The sequence below is a fragment of the Xyrauchen texanus genome, chromosome 32 (assembly GCF_025860055.1).
Source record: "Xyrauchen texanus isolate HMW12.3.18 chromosome 32, RBS_HiC_50CHRs, whole genome shotgun sequence".
Taxonomy (NCBI): domain Eukaryota; kingdom Metazoa; phylum Chordata; class Actinopteri; order Cypriniformes; family Catostomidae; genus Xyrauchen; species Xyrauchen texanus.
Genome location: NC_068307.1, coordinates 10,849,192 through 10,870,599, shown reverse-complemented (window position 1 = coordinate 10,870,599; position 21,408 = coordinate 10,849,192). Strand labels below are relative to the sequence as shown.

The 21,408-nt window shown below is 37.4% G+C and overlaps 1 protein-coding gene across 1 annotated transcript; it reads right to left on the bottom strand.

The window, feature by feature from the left end:
• Positions 1-7,188: 7,188 nt before the first annotated feature.
• Positions 7,189-20,498, bottom strand: LOC127626246 (dual specificity tyrosine-phosphorylation-regulated kinase 2-like). Its single transcript, XM_052101910.1, has 3 exons — positions 19,604-20,498; positions 17,788-17,903; positions 7,189-13,145 (listed from the first exon to the last, which is right to left on the bottom strand). Exons 1-3 carry the CDS (start codon positions 19,644-19,646, stop codon positions 11,556-11,558), a joined length of 1,749 nt encoding a protein of 582 aa, XP_051957870.1. The 5' UTR covers positions 19,647-20,498; the 3' UTR covers positions 7,189-11,555.
• Between the last annotated feature and the right edge of the window lie 910 nt (positions 20,499-21,408).

Genomic DNA, 21,408 nt, shown 5'->3' with positions numbered 1-21,408 from the left:
AGCCATAGTCTGTCACAATAATGGCATGGTCATAGTGTATAGCATTTCTTTTATGAGAAATTAGTAAAATTGTAAACCAAATAAAAAGCAAAGAATGTAAAAGAATAAGTGTAAAATTCATGACACATTGGCAGGGTTGGGAGGGTTACTTTTGAAATGTATTCCATTACAGATTACAGAATACATGCTGTAAAATGTAATTTGTAACGTATTCTGTTAGATTATTCAAGGTCAGTAATGTAATCTAAATACTTTGGATTACTTCTTCAGCACTGGTAGATTTGACTATTAAAAACTCTGCCAGTACAGTAAGACAAAATACACCTGTTAAAAATACATTCTCTGAAAAACCTAAATATCTTATGCTGTGTTGTTTCTTAAACAAGATTAATCGAATTGATTTTTAGATGTTTTTACAGGAAAACAATCCAAAAATTATTATCAAGAATATGATTTTTGCTCTAATATCAAAGAAGTTATGATCCGACATTCTTGATAAAAAAAATATGATCATGTCTGGTAACATGTGAATGTAAAATGGCTAGAAATAGCATTTTAGCTTAGCATAACTCTGACAATTTACACAAGGTTTATTTCTATTTCTTCTGCTCCAAACTTACTTCAAACTTCTTTCTCTGCTCGTATGAATGTAACACATCATAAGCAAGTGTTTCACCGCTGTTCAAATGCACTTTGGATCACATCATTTATATGTATAAATGTTTTCCATCTGAAAGGACTAAATATTAAATGAAACAAATGACAATAAAATGCAAAGTAATCTCTTCAGTAATCAAAATACTTTTTGAATGTAACTGTATTCTAATTACCAATGATTTAAATTGTAACTGTAGTGGAATACAGTTACTTATATTTACAATTTAAAATACGTAATCCCGTTACATGTTTTCCGTTACTCCCCAACCCTACATTGGTGACTCACTTTACACTGACATATTTCATCAGTGTGACTGCTACTCAGGTGGGCATCCAATAAAATCTGTTTGTTTTTAGAGCTGATTCGATCCTTCCCATCCAACCTTTATCATCAGATCTTGTTGAATAGCTAATTGACTATTCAAGTAACGGTGTGCTTTATTTAGTGAAATTGTTTTAACTTAACTAAAATAATATTTTATAACAGATATGTAATAGTCATGTATGAGCTAGATGTAATGAAAATGTGAAGGTCTGAGTGGTATTCGAACATGGTCACCTGAACACACTTCAATGCTGAGTATCACACTACATGCATAGCTTATCGCTCTGCTCAATGTAGCTTTTTTGTACCTCTAGTGAGGGTTTTTAACTCGTTTTGGGAATATAATTGTACCATAAGGAGCTACAGTGCACCTTTAAATATACTGTACATTTGCCACCACTAGTGATCCATATTTTAATCTAGTAGAGATTTAAATGAACTAAACTACATGATGTTGTTACATTAAAAAGTAATGGTCAGTTTCCAACATATCTTTGTGTGTCTGGATCTGGACATATGTACATTTGGTAAGGCGTACAGCTAATGAATATTAATGTAATCCCAATGCAAATGGGAATGAAGCAAACTTCCATTTTACAAATTATTTTAATTGATTGCACACAATAAAATTCTGTTGTGACAAAATGTTCAAGAATTCTGTTGCATTTAATTAAAGCAAATATTTTTTTTACCTTGCTTGCACCATCAAGATAAAATTATGACTGTCAAAATGGCCAGATGGGAGAGAGTAAAAATTGCTTTCTCTCCTTATGCCTTTATCAGAGCTTAACCTCATGCGACCCTGCATAAACTTGCATGCACATTGTATTTTGGTTTCGCTATACGCAATGCATAATTTAAATTAAATTAAACCTTAAGGTAAACTTTAGATGCACGAAGTCATGTGACAAAACATCATGGCACTGACCACAGTGGAGTTTGTCTTTGAGAGAAACGCAAACAAAACAACATCTGGTAAGGAACCCAATTAATTTTACATTGAAACCTGTTTGAATCAAAAGATTAGAGTCTATAGTTTCATCTGATATGCATTTTTTAAATTTGAGCGATTTATCGCGAAATGCCACGCTGCTAAACACAATGTACACAAATGTGTACTTCAGCGCATTTCTTCCTTTATTAATCCTGTATTTACTGTGCATTATCACATTGACAATCATTGGGTTCATCCAAAAGATTTGATTTCTGAAGCTATATGTGGAGTTAGGATGAAAATAAGGTGTATTTTGAAGTTGTCTGAGACCAGTGTAGACAGTCATGACACTGGAGGCCAGGTCATTCACTAAATAGGGAGTAAGGGAGCATCCTATAGCTCTCTATATTCAGCTAAGTGCATTCACTCCTAACATCCAGTCAAAGGTTCAGTTTCAGGCTGCAGATGAGGTTTGGCAGACATGGGACAATATTTATCATTACATACAGAAAATTATAACGTATCATTTTATTTTAACATGGTTGGCAGTGAGTAGATGATGCTGACCATTACTTTGAATCCAAATTAATTATGCACATTTCTTATATAATGTCTGTAAAATCACAAAAACATCAACGACCAACACTCCTGGAAACATAATAAACAATTTGATGTAGCTTTGTATTATTTAAAATTTCACAACTTTTAGTCCCACTGTCCACATAGGTTGCCATCAATGTTTTTGGAAAACTATAAAAAGAATGTTTTCATGTTTATTAGGTGTTACTCATTACAAATCAAAAAGGGAAATGGAACATACACACTGCAGTCACGCTCGGGTCTCAGGAGGTTTTTGAACTCAAGTGACCCATTCTTCATCTTTTAGTAGACTGAGCACAAAATTAGTTGACATTAAAACACACTGTACCAAATCATGGGCGCATTCTCTAAACACCCAAATCAGCTAAAATAGGCATGTAAAAGCATGCGGCATGTGACAGCAATATGAACAAACAAGGAGCGTGTTTTTTATGCTTTTCTTGAGGGCATCGCTGAATTTCCCTGAAGTTACAGCATGGGAACAGCTGTTGTTTTGATTCCCTCCTTTTATGGTTTTATGGACTCATAACAATTTACTACTCTAAAACTCTGAATAACATATTTACAAGACTAGGGGTGGGAATCAGCAGGAACCTGCCAATAAAATATTAAAGGAAATGTTCACGCAAAATTAATATTTCTCTCCTAAGAGACATTACATATAAAAAAATTTACCCAAAAATGTTAATGTAACTTAATTCTTCATTTTTGCCATTAGACTACTGATACAGTACTGTGAGGTAAAATATCACAACATGGAAATATTGCATTGTTTTTGCCCACATCTAATACAGACCACTTCCTTTCTAGAGAACTGCTGCCCTTATGAAAAGTACTAGCATGAGCAATATCAGGCCTCACTTTAATGCGTAATTTTCCTGAGTAAGTTTGGAGTACATCCAAAACGATATATCTGACGAATTGAAAATAAGATCAAAGATAAGCCTCTTTTAGCTAAACATTTCCATGACATTACCAGTGCCTGGAAGCAGTATACACTTATGTCCTTCACGAAAAGCATACAAGTCAGGCTCAGTTTCTTTTGAAGGAGTATTTCCCCTTCATAAACTTCAGGCACACAACAAGATGACAGCGGGTGGCCTATAATCCCTTATAAACACTCCATATGGCCACAGGACTAAGTCTTTGTAAAACCCTCAGCCTGGACAACTGTCTCTGATACAAAGGGTAAAGGGAGGGAGGGTGCGGAAACTTTGACTCTGTTGCTAGCCACTGATGAGTCCATATGGGTCATATGTTCAGTGTGTTGGATCCTTAATGGGATTGACTTAATCTGCTCTCCTCTAGCACAACAGATTTGTAAGACTAAATCAACCATGTAGTCACTAAATAAATAAAGTTGAGTAAGAAAGGATGAGGTACGAGTAGCTGCCTTGAATCAATGTTGTTCAAAAGTGGCCAAATATGTATGGACACCCCTTAATTTGGCTATTTCAGCTCCACCCAATACTACCAGGTGCATCAAATCAAGTATCCAACCATGCAATCTCCTTAGACAAACATTAGAATGATGTGTACCAAAGCCCCTTTGTGCACTACAGAAATGTTTTACTGAGTCTAACGTGGAAGAACTTGACTAGGGTGCACAAAGCCCAGACACGTACCATTTTGGGATAAATTGGAATGCCGACTGCGAATGAGGTCGCATCGCTTATTGAATGCTCATTAATCCCTTTTAATGTCCTTTGTTTTTAAATGAAATGTTCAACAAGTATTACAAGTATCAGGGTGTGGTGTTTGGGTTTCCTGATTCGTTTGGCCATATTGTGTAGATTGTTTAAGGGATTGTCCTTACTTGTCCCTGACAGGCTTCTATACTGACACATCTGCTCTAATAAATCTCCTATAAACACATACACTATATATACTCTGGAAACTATTTACTAAACATGAACATTGATAACCTGAAGATGAATGGATCAACTAATGGCTATTGAAACTCAACAGAGCAATCTTAGAACACCTTGCAGTGTAAATGCAGAGTAGCTTAAGCCACTAAACTAAGAAGTCGACATTGAAGGAGTGTTTCTGGATTCATTTGAATATATGATCAACAATAGACATATTTTAAATTCTTTGAGTTAAGCAAGTTAACAACAAGCTTCAAATCATATTCAGGAAAAACAAAACTGGGTGAAAGGTGAAGGATATGGGTACATTTAAGTAGCTGTGCAGTTTGTCCTGCCAAATTCAAAATATTAAAAGTTTTCAGTTTTTACAATTAAGAATATTCTGAGATCCTATCTTGAAATAATCTGTTTGAAAAGATTTAAATGTGCATAATTTGACTAAATGGGATGTTGGTAAAAAATGTAATACAATTTTGTCTTTGCTTTTCCTGTATGAATTAAAATGAATCAACTGAGCATGTAAATATTGTGGTAAGTTTATGAGCTCATCATATGTAAATATACCAACCGACCTGTTTGTCTGCTCTGGTCCTATTCAGGAAGGCTGAACAAAGACACAATATATTTAGCATCATTGACACGGTATTTATTTCTGAATATCTCCAGATGTCCTGTGACCTACTGTTCTTAAGTATCTTGTTTTATGAAAGTTTCCACATTATTCTGCCTAATGACCTACTTTTGTGTCTATAATACTTCATAAAGTGTGCACATTCTGCCTAACCAAAGTGTATTATTTGGTTTGAATGCACAGAAAATTATACTCTTAAATATGTATACACTATGTATCATAGCAAACATTCAGTAAAAGAATTAAGGTTAATGTATCAGAAAAACATTAAAGGATTGGTTCACCCCAAAATGAAAATCCTCTCACGATTTACTTACCTTTAAGCTATCCCAGATGTGTATGACTTTCATTCTTCAGCAGAACTGAAGTGAAGATTTTTATAACCACATTTCAGCTGTTTGTCCATATAATGAAAGTAAACAGGTGCCATTACGCTGCTTGCTGTTTGATGGTCCAAAAGGCATATTTAGGCAGCAGAAAAGTAATCCACACAACTCCAGTCAATCAGTTAATGTATTCAGAAGCAAACTGAAAGGTTTGAGTAAAAATTTTTTATTTATAAATAAAAACAACTGTGATTGGCCCATCCTGGCCAGCGCTGAGAAATGTAACAGGTAAAGGGGCGGACTGGCCATCAGCAGAATCGGGACTTTTCCTGAAGTGCCGGCTGCGAAACAGAGCCGAATGGGCCACGTTAAGCTGAAATAGGCTGCTGCATTATGCAGAACATACCACAAAATGGCACCGCGATATGTTGAAGGGGGCAGCGATATGCAGGAAAGGACAGCAACCCACCATCTAGTTCGGCGATAAAACCTCGTACAATGGAAGGGGGGGCGATTTTTTGTTTGATTATGTCAGACTCACAGTCACACTAGTAATACTAAATTTTCTCATACTAAATTATTTTCAGCGTTGATAAAAATATATAAACAAGGAAAGATAAATCACTCCCTTCCCAGCCCAATTCTACACCTATAGGCCTAACCAACATAACCAATAATAATTTTACTTGGATGTAAAATTGAAGCGAAAAATGGAATAAGAGCGACATTAGCAGTAGGTGCTTTTAAACAGTGTTACCAAATGCACATTAAAATGGACTGCTTTTTGCTGATTTGATTTCATGCACATACAAACTGTTCAGACTGGCAGTCCTGTTCACTCACACATTTACGTGTTGGACATATCTGTTGATGCAGTTTATAAAGTAATAAAACATACATCACGAACATCAGTCATTGTTTACATGAGTCTGAAATGTGCTCGGATGAGAACTAATTTGCAGAGGCATACTTTGGTCTGACCAGGGTTCAAACTGAGATTTTGGAGGTAGGGAAAACTCTCATATCTAGCGGTGACCAGCGCTAGAGAAGTGTGCCTCTCTGGACCAAACAGAACCTGGACTGGAGCATATACGAATTGTAATAAACATATTTTTTTTAAAGCAAAATCTGCAGTTGAAGTGAATGGGGCCAGTCCATAAAATACAAAATAAACAGTTTAAAAAGAATAGCAAGAACATGAAAATATTATACATTTTAAGGTGATTTTAGTGTGATAAAAGATGTATAACATTTGCTAAATTACAGGGTTTACCAGCATTACATCATCATGACAACAAATTTGTCAGCATTTATAGACTGGCCCTATTCACTTTAATTGTAAATGCTTACTTTAACAACATTTTATTTCTTTTTTAAATAAACAAGGGATGAGACAAATTATTATTTGTGCTAATCAACATTACATGCCACAAATGCTGTTCAGTACACAAACTTGTACTGAACCCAGAGCATTGTTTAAACCCCTGTATATTACAACTACAGATGTGTGAAGGTAAAAAGAACATCTCTAAAGACAATTAATGCCCCATATAAAACAACTTAAAAAAAGCCTGTTGCCAGACTATACAGTTATGTCCACACGACAATGAACAATGTACTTTAAGACGTTTTGCACACTTCTGTGATGAATCGTAACTCAAGAATGAAAATGATGCAGCCACAAATAGCAAGGATTTTTCTGTGCTCATTCATGCATGCATAAACATTTTGTAACCAAAGGTGTGCTCATAAGCCTGTCAGTCTGTCATATGGAATAACATCCAAACATTAATGTTCAAATTTGTATTTATTAATATGAACCCTGGAAGCAAGCCTTCTTCAGACATTTCAATCTGAACCGGTGCAATACATCAGTGTTTAAAGGAATATTCCGGGTTCAAACAAATTAAATTCAATCTACAGCATTTGCGACACAATGTTGATTACCACAAAAATGTATTAAGGTTTGTCCCAACTTTTCTCTAATGAGGCACTTATAATGGAAGTGAATGGGACCAATCCGTAAACATTAAAATGCGGTTTCAAAAGTATAGCCACAAAACGTAAACAATATTCATGTTAACAGGATTATAGTGTGATATAATCATTTACTAACATTTTCTGAGACAAGATATTTCCAATTGTACAAATTTGTTGCCATGAGGACATAACACCATAAACCCAATGATCTTTACAGCTCAAATAATAGACAACTTTTAACAGAAGAATGAATTAAAAGTGTTTGTTTTTTTAAAGCTAAGCTTCACATTTCTGCCTTTAAACCTTCCAAAAATTGGCCCGTTCACTTCCATTGCAATTGCCTTGCTATAAACCTTACTTTTTAAGAAAAGGAGGTACAAATCTAAATGACTTTTTGTGCTAATCAACATTATGCCTGCACAGAAAACTGAACAAACATTTCAAACCAAAAAACTGGTACTGTATTAGATTTTATTTTTTTTAAGAAACAAATACAAGCTCATTTGGTTACATCTCATCATGTTACTCATTTATTCCTTTTCACTGGTCACTTATTTTCATGCGTTCTTTAATTATCATGCTCTGAACCCCTTAGTCAACAAACATCATTAAAGGAAAATTACAGCGTTACCTCTTATTTCTCTTTAAAATATGAATAACAGTACAAACTCTATAAAAGGGTGAACTAAAAGTAGTACAAAAACCTGATCAATAAGCTGGAAGAGAAACAGTCATCCCGTGCTGAGCCTTGATGATTTAGTCAAGTGTGTTCAGTTAAAGGCACAGATGTAGATTCCCCCAAATGAGGGGTCCATGCACAGAGACGAAGCAAAGAGAGACAACAATGTGAATGGGTGCTTTGGTAAAAAATTAATGGTAATGCAAACAGGCAGGGACACTGAAGTGATGCACAAAGCGGAGTGAGCGAGAAAGTTATTTATGGAGATCTTTGTAGAGCATAGACGATGGATTGAGAGGAAGGATTTTACAAGCAAGAGTTATTGTAGAAAGAGGTAGACATACAACACCAAAAACAACTTTTAAACCACTTTTGCCTGGATACTTCTCATTAACTGCAATTTTTGTATTCCAAGAGGACACTGAACCTCCAAAAATTTGAAGATGACGACATATGAACCCAAAACTGATTATGATTGGATAAAAACTGTAAGCACCAATGTCTTTAAAGCTATAAATACACTAGGTCTCCTGACACCTAGCTTATTTTGAGTGCTTAAGGAATATTCCGGCTTCAATACAAGTTAAAGGAATGTTCCGGCTTCTGTACAAGTTAAGATCTATCGAAAGCATTTGTGGCATAATGTTGATTACAACAAATAATAATTTAGATTTAGCCCTCCTTAAAAAAAAAAGTTAATGGGGCCAATTTTTGAAGGGTTTATAGGCAGAAATGTGATGCTTATAATTTCATAAAAGCAGGCCTATTATTTGAGCTGAAAAGTTGCTCAAATACAATTGTTTTAGGGTTTTATCATTATGTCGCTATGTCAACGAAGTCGTAAAAGTTGATACAACTTAACATAATAAAGGTTAGCAAGCTATTTGTCGCACTAAAATTATGTTAACATGCATATTCACATCTCGTGGCAACTTTTTAAACAATGCATATTTTAACATTTAGGGATTGGGCTCCAAATTCCATTTTAAGTGTCAAAAATGTATTTAGCCACAAATGCCATCGATTGAGCTTAACTTGTATTGAACCCAGAATGTTCCTTTAATTGTCCTTGCACCTGCTGGATATGTGGAATCATACGCAAATCGTATGCAAATGTTCTTTAAGACCTGAGAAAGACAGATAGTTTTGTATCAATGGAAAAGAGAAAAGACAAAGACCTAGGTTGTTTCTTCTTTTTTTTTTTAAATTAAGGGGACATTTGCAGTCACTTATCTGGTATCCTCATTTCTAACCTAGGTCCAGGTAGTGCACAGATGCTTTGTATCCACCTGTCAGTGCCATTGGGTTAAGCACCTTTCAGTTTCACAGCCCTTTAGCATATTAGTGTCTTACCTTGCAACAATTAGTTTCTAAGCATTCAGTGTTCAATTCACAGCTAGAAAAAGTGAGGCAGTGTCAACATGCTTACATTATATCAATTAAAAAATAAAAACTCTCCCAAAGATGCAAATACCTTTTGTCCTAACAGATATAAGTTGGAAAGATGGAAAACAAAACAGTCTGCCAGAGACACTTTAATAAGAAATACTCAAACTGCAGACACTGACAAGAGCCATTATGAATGATCGCAAACAAGGTGGGTGAATGTGCTGTGTGCTTGACTGTATTAAGAACAGGATTCTGTCATGTAAACCTCAAGTATTGAGGAAGAGTGAAAGGGAGAGGATTTAGGTCACAATGTAGAGATATTTCAGACTACACAATACCACTACACTCTCAACTGGAGTCAGTCAGCAGTCTCTATATCCTGATGTTGAGCGTTGGGGGGAGAGGAATTGCCCATGTGCACATAATGTAATATAATCCCACCCTAACAGTGTATATAGTGGTTGCTGTAGTCACCACAGGCTAAAAAGAATAAAAATGTGAAATTCTATAGTATCAAAATTGTGGACAAGGTGGTGGTTAAGAGGACCGAAAAAAAATCCCCAAGGGCAGTGTGATCATCTAATATATGGCAGGCTTCTGTCTTTATCCAGTACAGTGAACATGTTTATGAACTTTGCTATTGTCACAGCTTCACGCTGGTTGTTTGGCATCTATCATTGCTCAGGGCAAAGAGCACACTGAAAATATTTTAAAATTTTAAACATTGCCAACTTGCAATTCCCTTACCCCACCATCTGCTTTTGGAAACACGTATTTCCTTGTACAGGCAAACATGTGAACTTGCCTAATGCCTTCAAGTAAAACCCTACCAATATCTTTCAAAGTACCACCGACATGCTTGTTGCATGTGTAAGTCTGTGAAATAGCGGCCATCTTTCCCAATACCTCAAAGAAATGGGCATGGCATTAAGATAACTTTGTGTCCCTAAATTACATATAGACACTGTTACTCTGTCATTATCAAACAAGTCTAACTTTCTAGGGTGACTTAAGCATAAAGTATACTTTAGTTTTGATGCAAACGCCAAGCGTCCTTGTACAGTCGAAAGCTAGCCTTTCAAAGTACTCCATTTGACTGTGTGCGCATACACAGGTGGTTGGCACATGTGCACTACGACTGCTCTGAAAGACTGGACTATTTATCTTCAATAGTTTAGAACCAAAAATGTATTTATATTCCTTCAGACTTGAGTTATACAAATGTAGGCATCTCCTGACCTCCTCACATTTCCACATTCATCTCCTGTTGTTCAGTGACGATTATATCATCTAGCATTTCTTAGTGACAGCGATGGCTCAACTGTAAATGTTGCCACCTTGTGAACCCAGAAATTAGAGCAAATAATTCCAGGAGCACGTGCATACTGCGCGTTCTGAGTACGAGTGGTTAGAAAAATTGGGCTCCATGAGTTCAGTGCTCGAGCACTTTGATGATGATGAAATTTGCTTCACGCATACTGTCCGCCTACCATTCGCGTCTGACCAAAGTATACTTTGGGCTATATCTAATATAACAGCTTCTCAAAACAGTGTTGTGGACTGAGATAGGTGAAGCCTTATCCTCTCCATGACACACTGGTGTGGGGGAAATGGAGCAACTGGGCAAGTTTAAGGGAAGTATACTCTTAAAACAGAATAAAACTAGCAATGTGCTCTTCTGACTTAGCACTATGAAGATAATTATCAAAAATCATGGTTTTTTTAAATGCTGAAAATTCAATAAAAATTTCACTCAAAGCCCTTAAAAATGAAAAGAATCACGTACACCTAAAAACAGCCCTCAAAGATGCAAAATGTTTTACGTTTGTCTGAGCAGAACAGTGTAAACCACAGAAAGGACAGAACTATGAGCAGTCAGCATTAAAATTTCACCCCCACTCAATCATCAGCATTCCATTCCAGACCAAGATATAAAAAAAAACAGCCCTGATATCAACTTTCAATTTCACACACCTTTCCAAATGCCATTTGATTAAAACGCAGTATAGTTAGCTTTTTTTTTTTTTTGCTTGTTACACTTCAGTCAAATTTGAAGTCAAAACATAGAGTTTTGACATTCAGAGAAATAAAACCAATAACAAAGAAAAATCCACTTCTAAAACTGCTACAAATATGTCTTTAATCCCTGAAAAACAGGAATCCCTATGAAACGAGCTTTGGCAGCACTGTGCGCAAGGGTATACTTCCACTGGTGTCCCCCATCAAGGTGGTCCGGATTTTGTTGTTGGTTGGGCCCATGACAGGGGGTACCTTGGATATGATGGTGGGAAAAGAGGTGCTGTGCTCTGGGATCCGTTTGGGCACCATGGACTTCTCTCCACAAGGTGCAGGCTTGGGCAGTCTCTTGTAGAGCCAGGGGTGCCTCAAAGCCTGAACAGGTGCCATTCGAGTACTAGGGTCCCAATCCAGACATTTCTTCAGAAAGTCAATGAATGTGGGGTCATCACAGCCCTTTAGGGCTGTCACCCACACCTTGCTGCTTGGGGGACCTCGCATTTTTCCTCGGCGAGAACGACTCCCATTGATTACTACGGTGCCATTGCTAAGCGTGCTCACTGTGCAGTAGCGTGGGTGGCCTTTGGAGCTGAAAAAGTTCTTGGCACGCTTGGCTTGCTCCAGTAGTTTCTGAGAGGGCACACCAACTAACTCCATCATGCAGGCAAGCTGGTCACCTTCATCTTCTCCAGGAAACAGAGGGTATCCTGTAAGCAACTCTGCCAGAATGCAGCCAAAGCTCCACATGTCTATAGGCATACCATATCGAGAACCCAAGATGACTTCCGGCGCCCTGTAGAAACGTGACTGGATATAAGTGTAGACCCGCTGGTGATCAAAACAACTGGAGCCAAAGTCAATGACCTTGATGCCACTCCTGCCTTGCTGCTTCAGTAAGATGTTCTCTGGTTTTAGGTCACAGTGGATGATCTTATGGCAATGGAGAGCCTCCAGGCATTGGAGAATAGAGTGTGCAAACTTGCGTACCAGCGGCAGACTGAAACCCTGGAACTTGTTGCGTTTAATGAGCTCATACAGGTTCATGCTCAGCAGCTCAAAAGTCATGCATATGTGGTTGCGAAAGGTGAAATTCTCCAACATGTGGACTGCATTCATATTGCCAGTCTTATCTTGCTTCTTTAGGTGCTCCAGAATTTTGATCTCCTCCGCAGCTTGCCGGTGAAATCGCTTCTCATTGCGCACCATCTTTAAGGCAAGATGCTGCTGTAACTTATGGTCATAAACCTTTGCCACCTGTCCAAAACTACCTTTGCCGATTACCTTGAGGAACTCATAACGATAGGCAAGATGATCATGTGGTACGTGAATGTAACCACCCTGGTCGTCATCATATCCACAGTTGTTGGTGCCCCCTGCCACTGCCTGCTTCTTCTTGGCATTTGGTCCCAGGAAGTAGATCTCAGAATAATTGTGGATCTCCTGCTGCTCCAAGGTGGTCAGTTGCTGCCTGTGTTGCTTGAGAGCTTGCTCTGGAGTCATTGGGGTGGCAAGCTTTGTGACTTTCGTTGAGCTCTCTAAAGACTTAACAGAACTGTTACTGTCCACACTTCTCTCTTTGGAGATCGCAGATTGGGGTTTTGCTGGTACTTGAATTGTGCCATTGTGCTGGCTCACAACGTTGACTTTGCGGTTGTAGGTGTCTTCGTAAACATACTTCACCTTCATCTGTCCTCCTCGGACTGCTTGGTGATCTTTCATTGTAGGCTTGTTGACACCCTTTAAAAAGAAAGAGATATTTTAATAGTCTGTAAAACAGGACAAATAAATTGACCATAGCAACACTATTTTTTTAGATGAGTCAAAGTTCAAAACCAAAGGAAGGCTGCCTCACATTGATTTTGGCAAAAGAATGTGGCTGGGAATGATTGTGCTATAACTCTGAAGTTCTATCAGACCAGTGTCAAGTAATCAATAGTGCAAACGTGCAGCACTGATCAGCTGGCAAGTAAGCCTGGGTCCATCGGGGAACTTCGGGGGACAGAGAATGCTAGACACTGTCTCCATGGTCTGACTGGAACGTGAACAGCAAACTGGTAGAACAGGATGTTTCTTTTATACTCACAGAGGATTCAGGTAAAGCCTTATGAAAGCTTAAGTCTATTTCAAAAGGTTAAGACCTGTGATCAAGCTGTTTACCCCAATACAAAAACCAGGAAGTCAATAAAAAAAAAGACCCAACAAACCAAATGTTATGGTGGACTAGAAAACCTAAGTGGCGAGGGCACTTTCATTAAGAAAGAGAGAATGACTTCAACGTAACATTTTTCCATCACATACTTTCAGCAGAGCACTTGGAATGAATTCTCAACATGGCCACTAGACCCAACTATATCATTAAATATGCATTGAGCTTTTGCCTTACATAAATAGCGGTTGGATATACCAGTCATCGTGGGCTTTGCTGAGTGATTGGGTATAGAGGAACTATATTTCATATTCAGGATGTTTAATGCACCATGACTGCCACTCCAAGTCCCATTTGTATTCAAGATTTCACTATCAAAGATTTATGGTTTAGCCCAAGCTATAGCCCGTTTGGCTCTGCATTCTGCAAAAGAAAAACAGCCAAAGAGAGCTGAGGACAGAAAAGAGGCTTCAGAACAAAAATTAGGTCACACAGATGAAAATATAAGTTGAAACCACAACCAAGAACACTTTGCCAACCATAGTGGTGGGGGCAGGGGCATGGAATGGAGGTTCAGAGTAGTGAGGCTAAAATAGAATCCTGTGTGCTGGGAACTGAAGGAAACTGTAGAGACTAGCCAAATACTTCAGCTGTCTACACACAGACTCTGGAGTTCAATCACAACAAAATCCTTAAATACTGAAGTGCTTAGGTGAAATTAGACAAAAATTAATCAACAGGGAGAATACAGTATATGATGACCTAAATGTAATCCGTTGTGTGGGAAATGGTACGATCGAGGAGCAGTACTGGAAGCTTACATGATTGAGCAACAAAGGGCAATCCCAATTGACAGTTAATCAAAGTCGACCTCTTACGCTTATGCTTCAGCTCACTCAGAGCTAAGATAGTTTATTAAATGATTAAGGAAGACTAATTACAAGTGACTTTTTTTCTGGGGGTAATAAAAATGTGTTACACTGTTATTTCAGAAAACGACATAATGCCCTGTATCAGAGTGATACAATCTAATAACCAAAAATAATGCCACCAAGTTCAACACGTACACTGAATTATTTATTGCATAATACTATAGATCACAGTAGGGAATTGGATTATCATATCCTTTATCATCTCAGGTCCCACAATGAAGCATCATGCTACACAGACCAAACTGAAGGGCTTAACCTGCTCAGTTTGAACACCTGATAAGGTCTCAAGTGTATTGCTCAGAAAACAGCACAATCAGAAAAATATCAATTATAGGGCTGTCAATCGATTCAATATTTTTAATCAAATGAATTACACAAGATGCAGATTTGCATATCACAGGGCTCTAAAATTCAACAAAAATAGTTGCAAATACTTTGTGTGTATTCATATCAGATTTGTCAGATATCATCTTGTAAGTTAATGAATTAGATTTCATGCTAATGTGTCTCACGCTGCTTTTCACCTTTTTCTGTAGAGATGAGCTTGCTGCACACAAATATAAGCACAGCCCGAGCCACAATATCCCATTCACGAACAAATTACTCTTTTGAACCAGGTCTTTTTAATGAATCAGTTATTTTTTCAGCACATCATACAGTAAATCAACTGTCAATGAGTTCACAAAAGACTACCGGCATTTATATCATGCAATTGCGGATGGATTACTGCTGTTACTGCCTATTTTGTTAAGTGAAAATGTTCACTTTGTAGAGTAGTGTAATACACAATGACTGTAAGAGTGCATATTTTGTTTTCCTTAACTGTTTGAGAGCACCTGTGAGCAGACATTTCAAAATAAGAGTCCACGGTGTATATAGGGCACGGTGTATATAGTCCAGATTATGTACCAAATATTTTAGTAAGTTTATTATTGATTTTTTTTAAACTATTGGCTGATTTATCAGTTATCAGTTGTCTTTCTTTTCTTAGGCTTTCTATCTTCTATCAAACAACCATCGATCCATTCTGTAATTTGACAACAAAAACAGCGATTTAGGAGCTAATGGCTCCATAGTCTTTTTTTTTTTTTGGTCTGGAGCCCTTTATCGATATATGCTGAGAAACTCAATATATTATTATCAAAATAATAATTATAAATGTAATAATTAAGATAATGCAAAGACATTAAATTATTGTAGCAGATGAGTGATTAGACAATAGCCACAAAAAATGGCTTTAGAAATGAATATCTTGTTTGCTTTATTTCCATATTACTGACATTATAACTCAATATGGTCAGTATCACACAAGCAAGATTGCTTTATGTCCATCTATCAGCACAGCTATTGTTCGGCTGTAGGAAATCACAGCTGTGCTGATAAATGGACAACACAGCTCGATTGCTAGTGTGAGATTGCTTTTACACAACAGTTCAACAAACAATTAATTAAATTCTGATCACCTGTGTCTGTTGCAGTGATGAACAGTTACAATGCAGCTGTTGGTTTAACTCTATTCCTCAGCTATAGTGTGGTAGTAAGCTGCTCTGACCGTGGAGTAATGCTGCCATACATGCTATCAGAATTATCCTAAGAATATTTCACTCAGGTTCAGGTGTTTTGATGTTGGAGGGAAAACTTGGAGGACACCAGTTTCAAACACAAAGCACTCTCTCTCCTCCGCCATGTTGAAAGTTTACTTCTCTCATCCCAACTCAGAAACTTGGGTATCACGTAGTCACCCTGGGCATGTTTGAGTACTTCAACTCTCGCAACATTCAATGTTGCTCGGCGGTAATGTTGAAGCTGTTAGTTAAACTCTAATTCTTGCTCTAGCATAGTAGTAATAGCAAGCACATTAAAGGAATGTTACAGGTTCAATACAAGTTAAGCTCAATCGAAAGGATTTGTGGCATAATGTTGATTACCACAAATTTAAATTGACTTGTTCCTTTTTTTCTTAAAAAAAAAAAGCCAAAATTGAGGTTCAAGCGAGGCACTTACAATGAAAGTGAATGGGGCCAATTTTTTAACATTAAAATACTCACTATTTCAAAATTATAACCTCAAGAAATAATGGATATGTGTTTAAACATGATTTTAGTGTGATAATAACCCTTATAAACCTTTTCTGTGTAAAGATATATCCAATTTTACAACTTTGTTACAATGAAAATGTAATGTCAACAAACCCTAAAACCACTGTAAAAAATTACAATTTAAATAACGTTACAGCTCAAATAATACACAAGTTTTAACAAAAGAATTAATGCAAGTATGTTAATAAAATTATAGGCTTCACATTTCAGTGTTTAAACCCTCCAAAAATTGGCCCCATTGACTTCCATTGTAAGTGCCTCACGGTCACCTCGATTTTTGCTCTTTTTTTTTTTTTAGAGGAACGAGTTGAAATACATTTTTGTGGTTAACAACATTATGCCACAAATACTGTCGATTGAGATTAACTTGTACTGAACCCAGAACATTCCTTTAAAATGAGTCAAGTACTAGTAGTAGTAGCAGCAGTAAAAATTAACTACATTAAGACACATTCTTCCATCTGTCTGGGCTTAATTTGTTGGTATATGTACATACTGTATGTCAGACGGACAATTTTGGAATGTCTCAATTTGGTTGCGTTTTACTGGTTTTCGACAGCTTGCGCATAAACGCTGTGTTTTAATGCACTTTATCAAGTTAAATGCAGTTTGAAACTTTGAAAAAAGTTTCTGCATTAACTTTAACACATTATTTTTGTATATAATTCCACTAAATTAACGTGCTTAATCGACAGCATTGATAAATTATTAAATTAAGTTTTACAGTAATTTGATTATTTAAACTGGGCATGACTGAAGCACTGACTTCCTGTGTGATATACGTACTGTGTAGCACAATTTCACTATTTTCAACTAGGAGCTGTGGATAGTATTTTAGAATGTAGGATAGAATGTGGGGGGGGGGGAAGACTTGTCTAAATCTATGTCATTCCTAGATGCACAAGTGGTAGCAGCACAACTGCTCAGCTAAGCCTCAGAACCACAGGGGTGAAAAACTGGGCAGGGGATTGTTCTAACATGGAGAGAGCAGTATTGGCTAACTTATGACTTTATAGTGGGTCAGATTTCCAAACCTACTTATTCTTCACAATACAGTGAGTCACAGTTTCCTGTTCAGATGAGCAAGAGGGAAATCTTTTCTTCTAGGGCTGACTGAAAGTGTGCTGTGTGAGTATGACCTCTAAAAAGTCCTGGGCAATGGGTCTACTCTACTACTGGGGGAACAGGAAGTCAGGACTTACAGTGTGTTTGGGGAGAGGGGGCAGCCCAGAGGGACTCTGTCCATTCACATCAGCATCCTGGTTCACAGTGTGTTCGGTCCGCATGTAAGAGTCATACAAACCATCCCCGTGGCGAGCTGTGGAGAAAACAAAACACAAAATGAGTGTCTTGACAAGCGCAGTTCTATTTGGTGTTTTGACGTATTTCCTACTGAAACAGAAAGTAGGGGCGGGACATGTCGAATGGATTGTTTAAAGAATACCTAATATGAATTAACTCTTTTAAAGCCACTTTCTCCTTATACGACACCCATTTAATTCAGACGTGATCACCTCTGGAAGAATTCAGGCATGAAATGCCTAGAACACAACCGCAAATCCGCTGTTATTTCTCCTCAAAAGCCAGCGGGCCCAAGACCATGGTGGATTTGGGAGGAAAACAGTCGAAAACCTCTCTGCATTTGCAGCTTCGACAGACGACAAGTTTGTGTAAATGACAGGCTCTTGAAGGAGCAGGGTTAAAACTGACCAAAAAAGTTTAACTACTGGCTTAACCACTGAGCAGAGAAGAGTCAGTCATATTTACGTAAATTAACATTCTGACCATAATTAATTCTCTCTCCTCTAGTTCCAATCTTTTTTCTTTTCGTGGAACACAAAAGGAGATGTTAGGCAGAATGTCAGCCTCAGTCACCATTCACTTGGCTAATATTCTGCCTTATGTCTCCATTTGTGTTCCAACAATAATCAAATATTATGCACTCCTCATGTTTTCATCCAATATATCCATTACATTAATGAGGATTTTTTTAGCGTTACATATACTTAAGGAAGAGGTAAAAGAAAGCAACAGCTCATCTAAGTAACACAAATCCCCTTAGGGAGGTATGTAACCAAGTTGCAGGTACAACAGGCAGTCCCTTGAGCACACGACAGAACAGATGGCGAGATATTAAACCAGTCTTTATGACTCATTTCAGTGTCAGCAGCTTCCACAACTTGTTGTCTTATTATAATATTGGTAACACTTGACAATAAGGTTCCATACGTTAACATTAGTTAATGAGTAAGGCATCATGAACTAACAATGAATAAAATATTTTAACAGAATGTATTCATCTTTGGTAATGTTAGTTTACAATAATACAATAGTCCATTGTTAGTTCATAGTGCATTAACTAATTTTAACAAATACAACTTCAGATTTGAACAATGTATTAATATACGTTGAAATGAACATTAACCAAGATTAATAAATGCTGTAAAAGTATTGTTCATTGTTAATTCGTGTTAACTAATGTTGTTGACTAAAGTAAACAAATGGAACCTTATTGTAAATTGTTTCCATTTTATCAAATGTCCTAGACCAATTTTGCTTTTAAAAGACAATGAGTACAGCTGGTGGCAGCATGGTTGGAGAAATGGGCACTAGAGAGTTTATGATAAACAAAAGAATGAGCTTCATATTTGGATGCAAACTTGTAATTTGTGAACATTCGTTGCACAATCCCTCATATCCAATGAACTTATTGAACATTCTGAGAATTCAATAAACTGATCATTTGGAAATAATATGGGCCTGTTGTTCCCAGTGCATTTTAAGGCCTGGTGCACATGTGACAGCTCTATGTGCAACCAATAAACTATATGGGGTGCATCAACAAAGAACTGATAACATTTGAACTAAGTAGTGCTGGTTTAGTGGCATTATCAGCATATTCATAAATACCATTTTTAATCAGCCGTCTTCAAATAGTCTGTGCTTGCCAAGTGAGCCACAGCAAACTCACAAAGCTGGACTTTACATTTTATATGGAAATACACTGGATATAATTACCTGCAGTTATGGGGCCATCTGGTTTTCTGCTCAATATCATCATGATTGCAAGCAGTCAACATCAAATATTGCTTTTTCCTCTGAAAAATATTTTCACCAAGGCGAGATCCATCCAAAACTATAATTCATGGCTGGTCGGGGGGTGTCCTTAGAAAGCAAACTAGAATATCAATACAGTCTCATATCCGAGGGGAAGCCTCTCAAATGTCTAAAGACTAGAACTTCACAGTGCTGCAGTGTTCAAGCATGATCCCCTTCAAGTTGTTTTTACTGGGCTTATCAGTTTGACCACCCGTATTGCAAGACAGGAGAAGTAATGGTGACATCTATATTTTCAGCAAATTGAAAGTAAATAAGAGGAGCCAACCAAGGAGATACTGAGATAATCACTAGCTAAATTAACACACAGCCCTTTACAAATAAAACTAAAACAATGGGCGGTTAGAAACGACCTCGTTGATGAAGATGATGTTGCCGGAACACTCGCTGGAGACTCAAAGTTGCAGGGGACACAAAAGCGTTTCCGTCAGCGCGCAGCAAAGCACAAACTGTCTCTTTAAACCAGAATCACACCGAGTCCAAACACTAAACCGATGTCGACCATCTCCGCTCTTACCCTCTCTCGAAAATCGTATTGTTCGTTTGAACAGACGAGGCATCCCAGCCCGAGCTCACTGTCCAACAGGAAGCTAAAGCTCAAGCTAGCGTTTCCTCTTGTCCGGCGAGTAGGAGCCAAATTGTTTTGGCCACCGTTTTAAATAATAATCCTCCAGAACGCCGGCAACATATGAAACAAGCTTTCTCAAAATTCGTGTCCTCGAAAGGTTTGGGTGTTTTGTATCGGTGAGCGCATAGATGTATGGTTTCTGAGCGTGTTGCTAAGAGCGTCTTCAGCTTCGCCCATCGCGACGTCATCAAACAGGGAGCGCGTGAGGAGACTGGCTGAGGCGGGGTCATAACAACGCCATTCTGGCTCAAACTTCCGCGAGCTGTCGGGGTTAATAATTGGCCCGGTAAAGGAAGTGCCTGTTGAGCCAAAATGGGCTGACCATCATGCATTCCCAGATGTTTATGACTTCCTTTATTCTGCAGAATACAAACGAAGATTTTTAGAAGAATGCCTCACCTCTATAGACCCATGGTGGCTAAAATTTGGAAGCTCCAAAAACCACACAAATGTAGCAGTAAATTAATCCATAAGACTCCAGTGGTTTAATCCATGTCTTCTGAAGCGATCCAATCATTGTTTTTGTTTTTTTTTGTTGGCGAGAATACACCAAAATGTCAAATTTACTCTAGTCTCCTTGACGACCCCAATTTTAAGCTTCCTAGCCCCATCTAGTGCTCTGTCAAGCGCTATGAAGTGTAATCGAGCTTGAAGTCATGATCATGTCTAGAGACAGCAGATGTCAAGATTTACAGTTAAAAATTAAGATAAGATAAGAAGATCAATTGGAATTCAATATGCAAGTATTACTATTATGTCATTAGATTTTTAATAATGACGAAGTTCTATCAATGTAAGTCAATGGGAGATTTTCAAAACTGTAATCTTAAATATCTTTTAAAAAGTTAATACAAACCAAAAAATATAACACATACAAAACATTGAAGGGAATCTGTACATGAAGCGATTAATCCAGTTGCAGACGTTTATTACAAAAAAGTTAGTTTCAACCAGAATATTAATGCCTAGCAAGCACTGTTAGAAAACTTGTAATTTAATTAATAAAGATATACAGTATATTAGAATATAGGTAAACATGGAAAATATGGAAAATATCACAACACAACCCTGGTGTTAT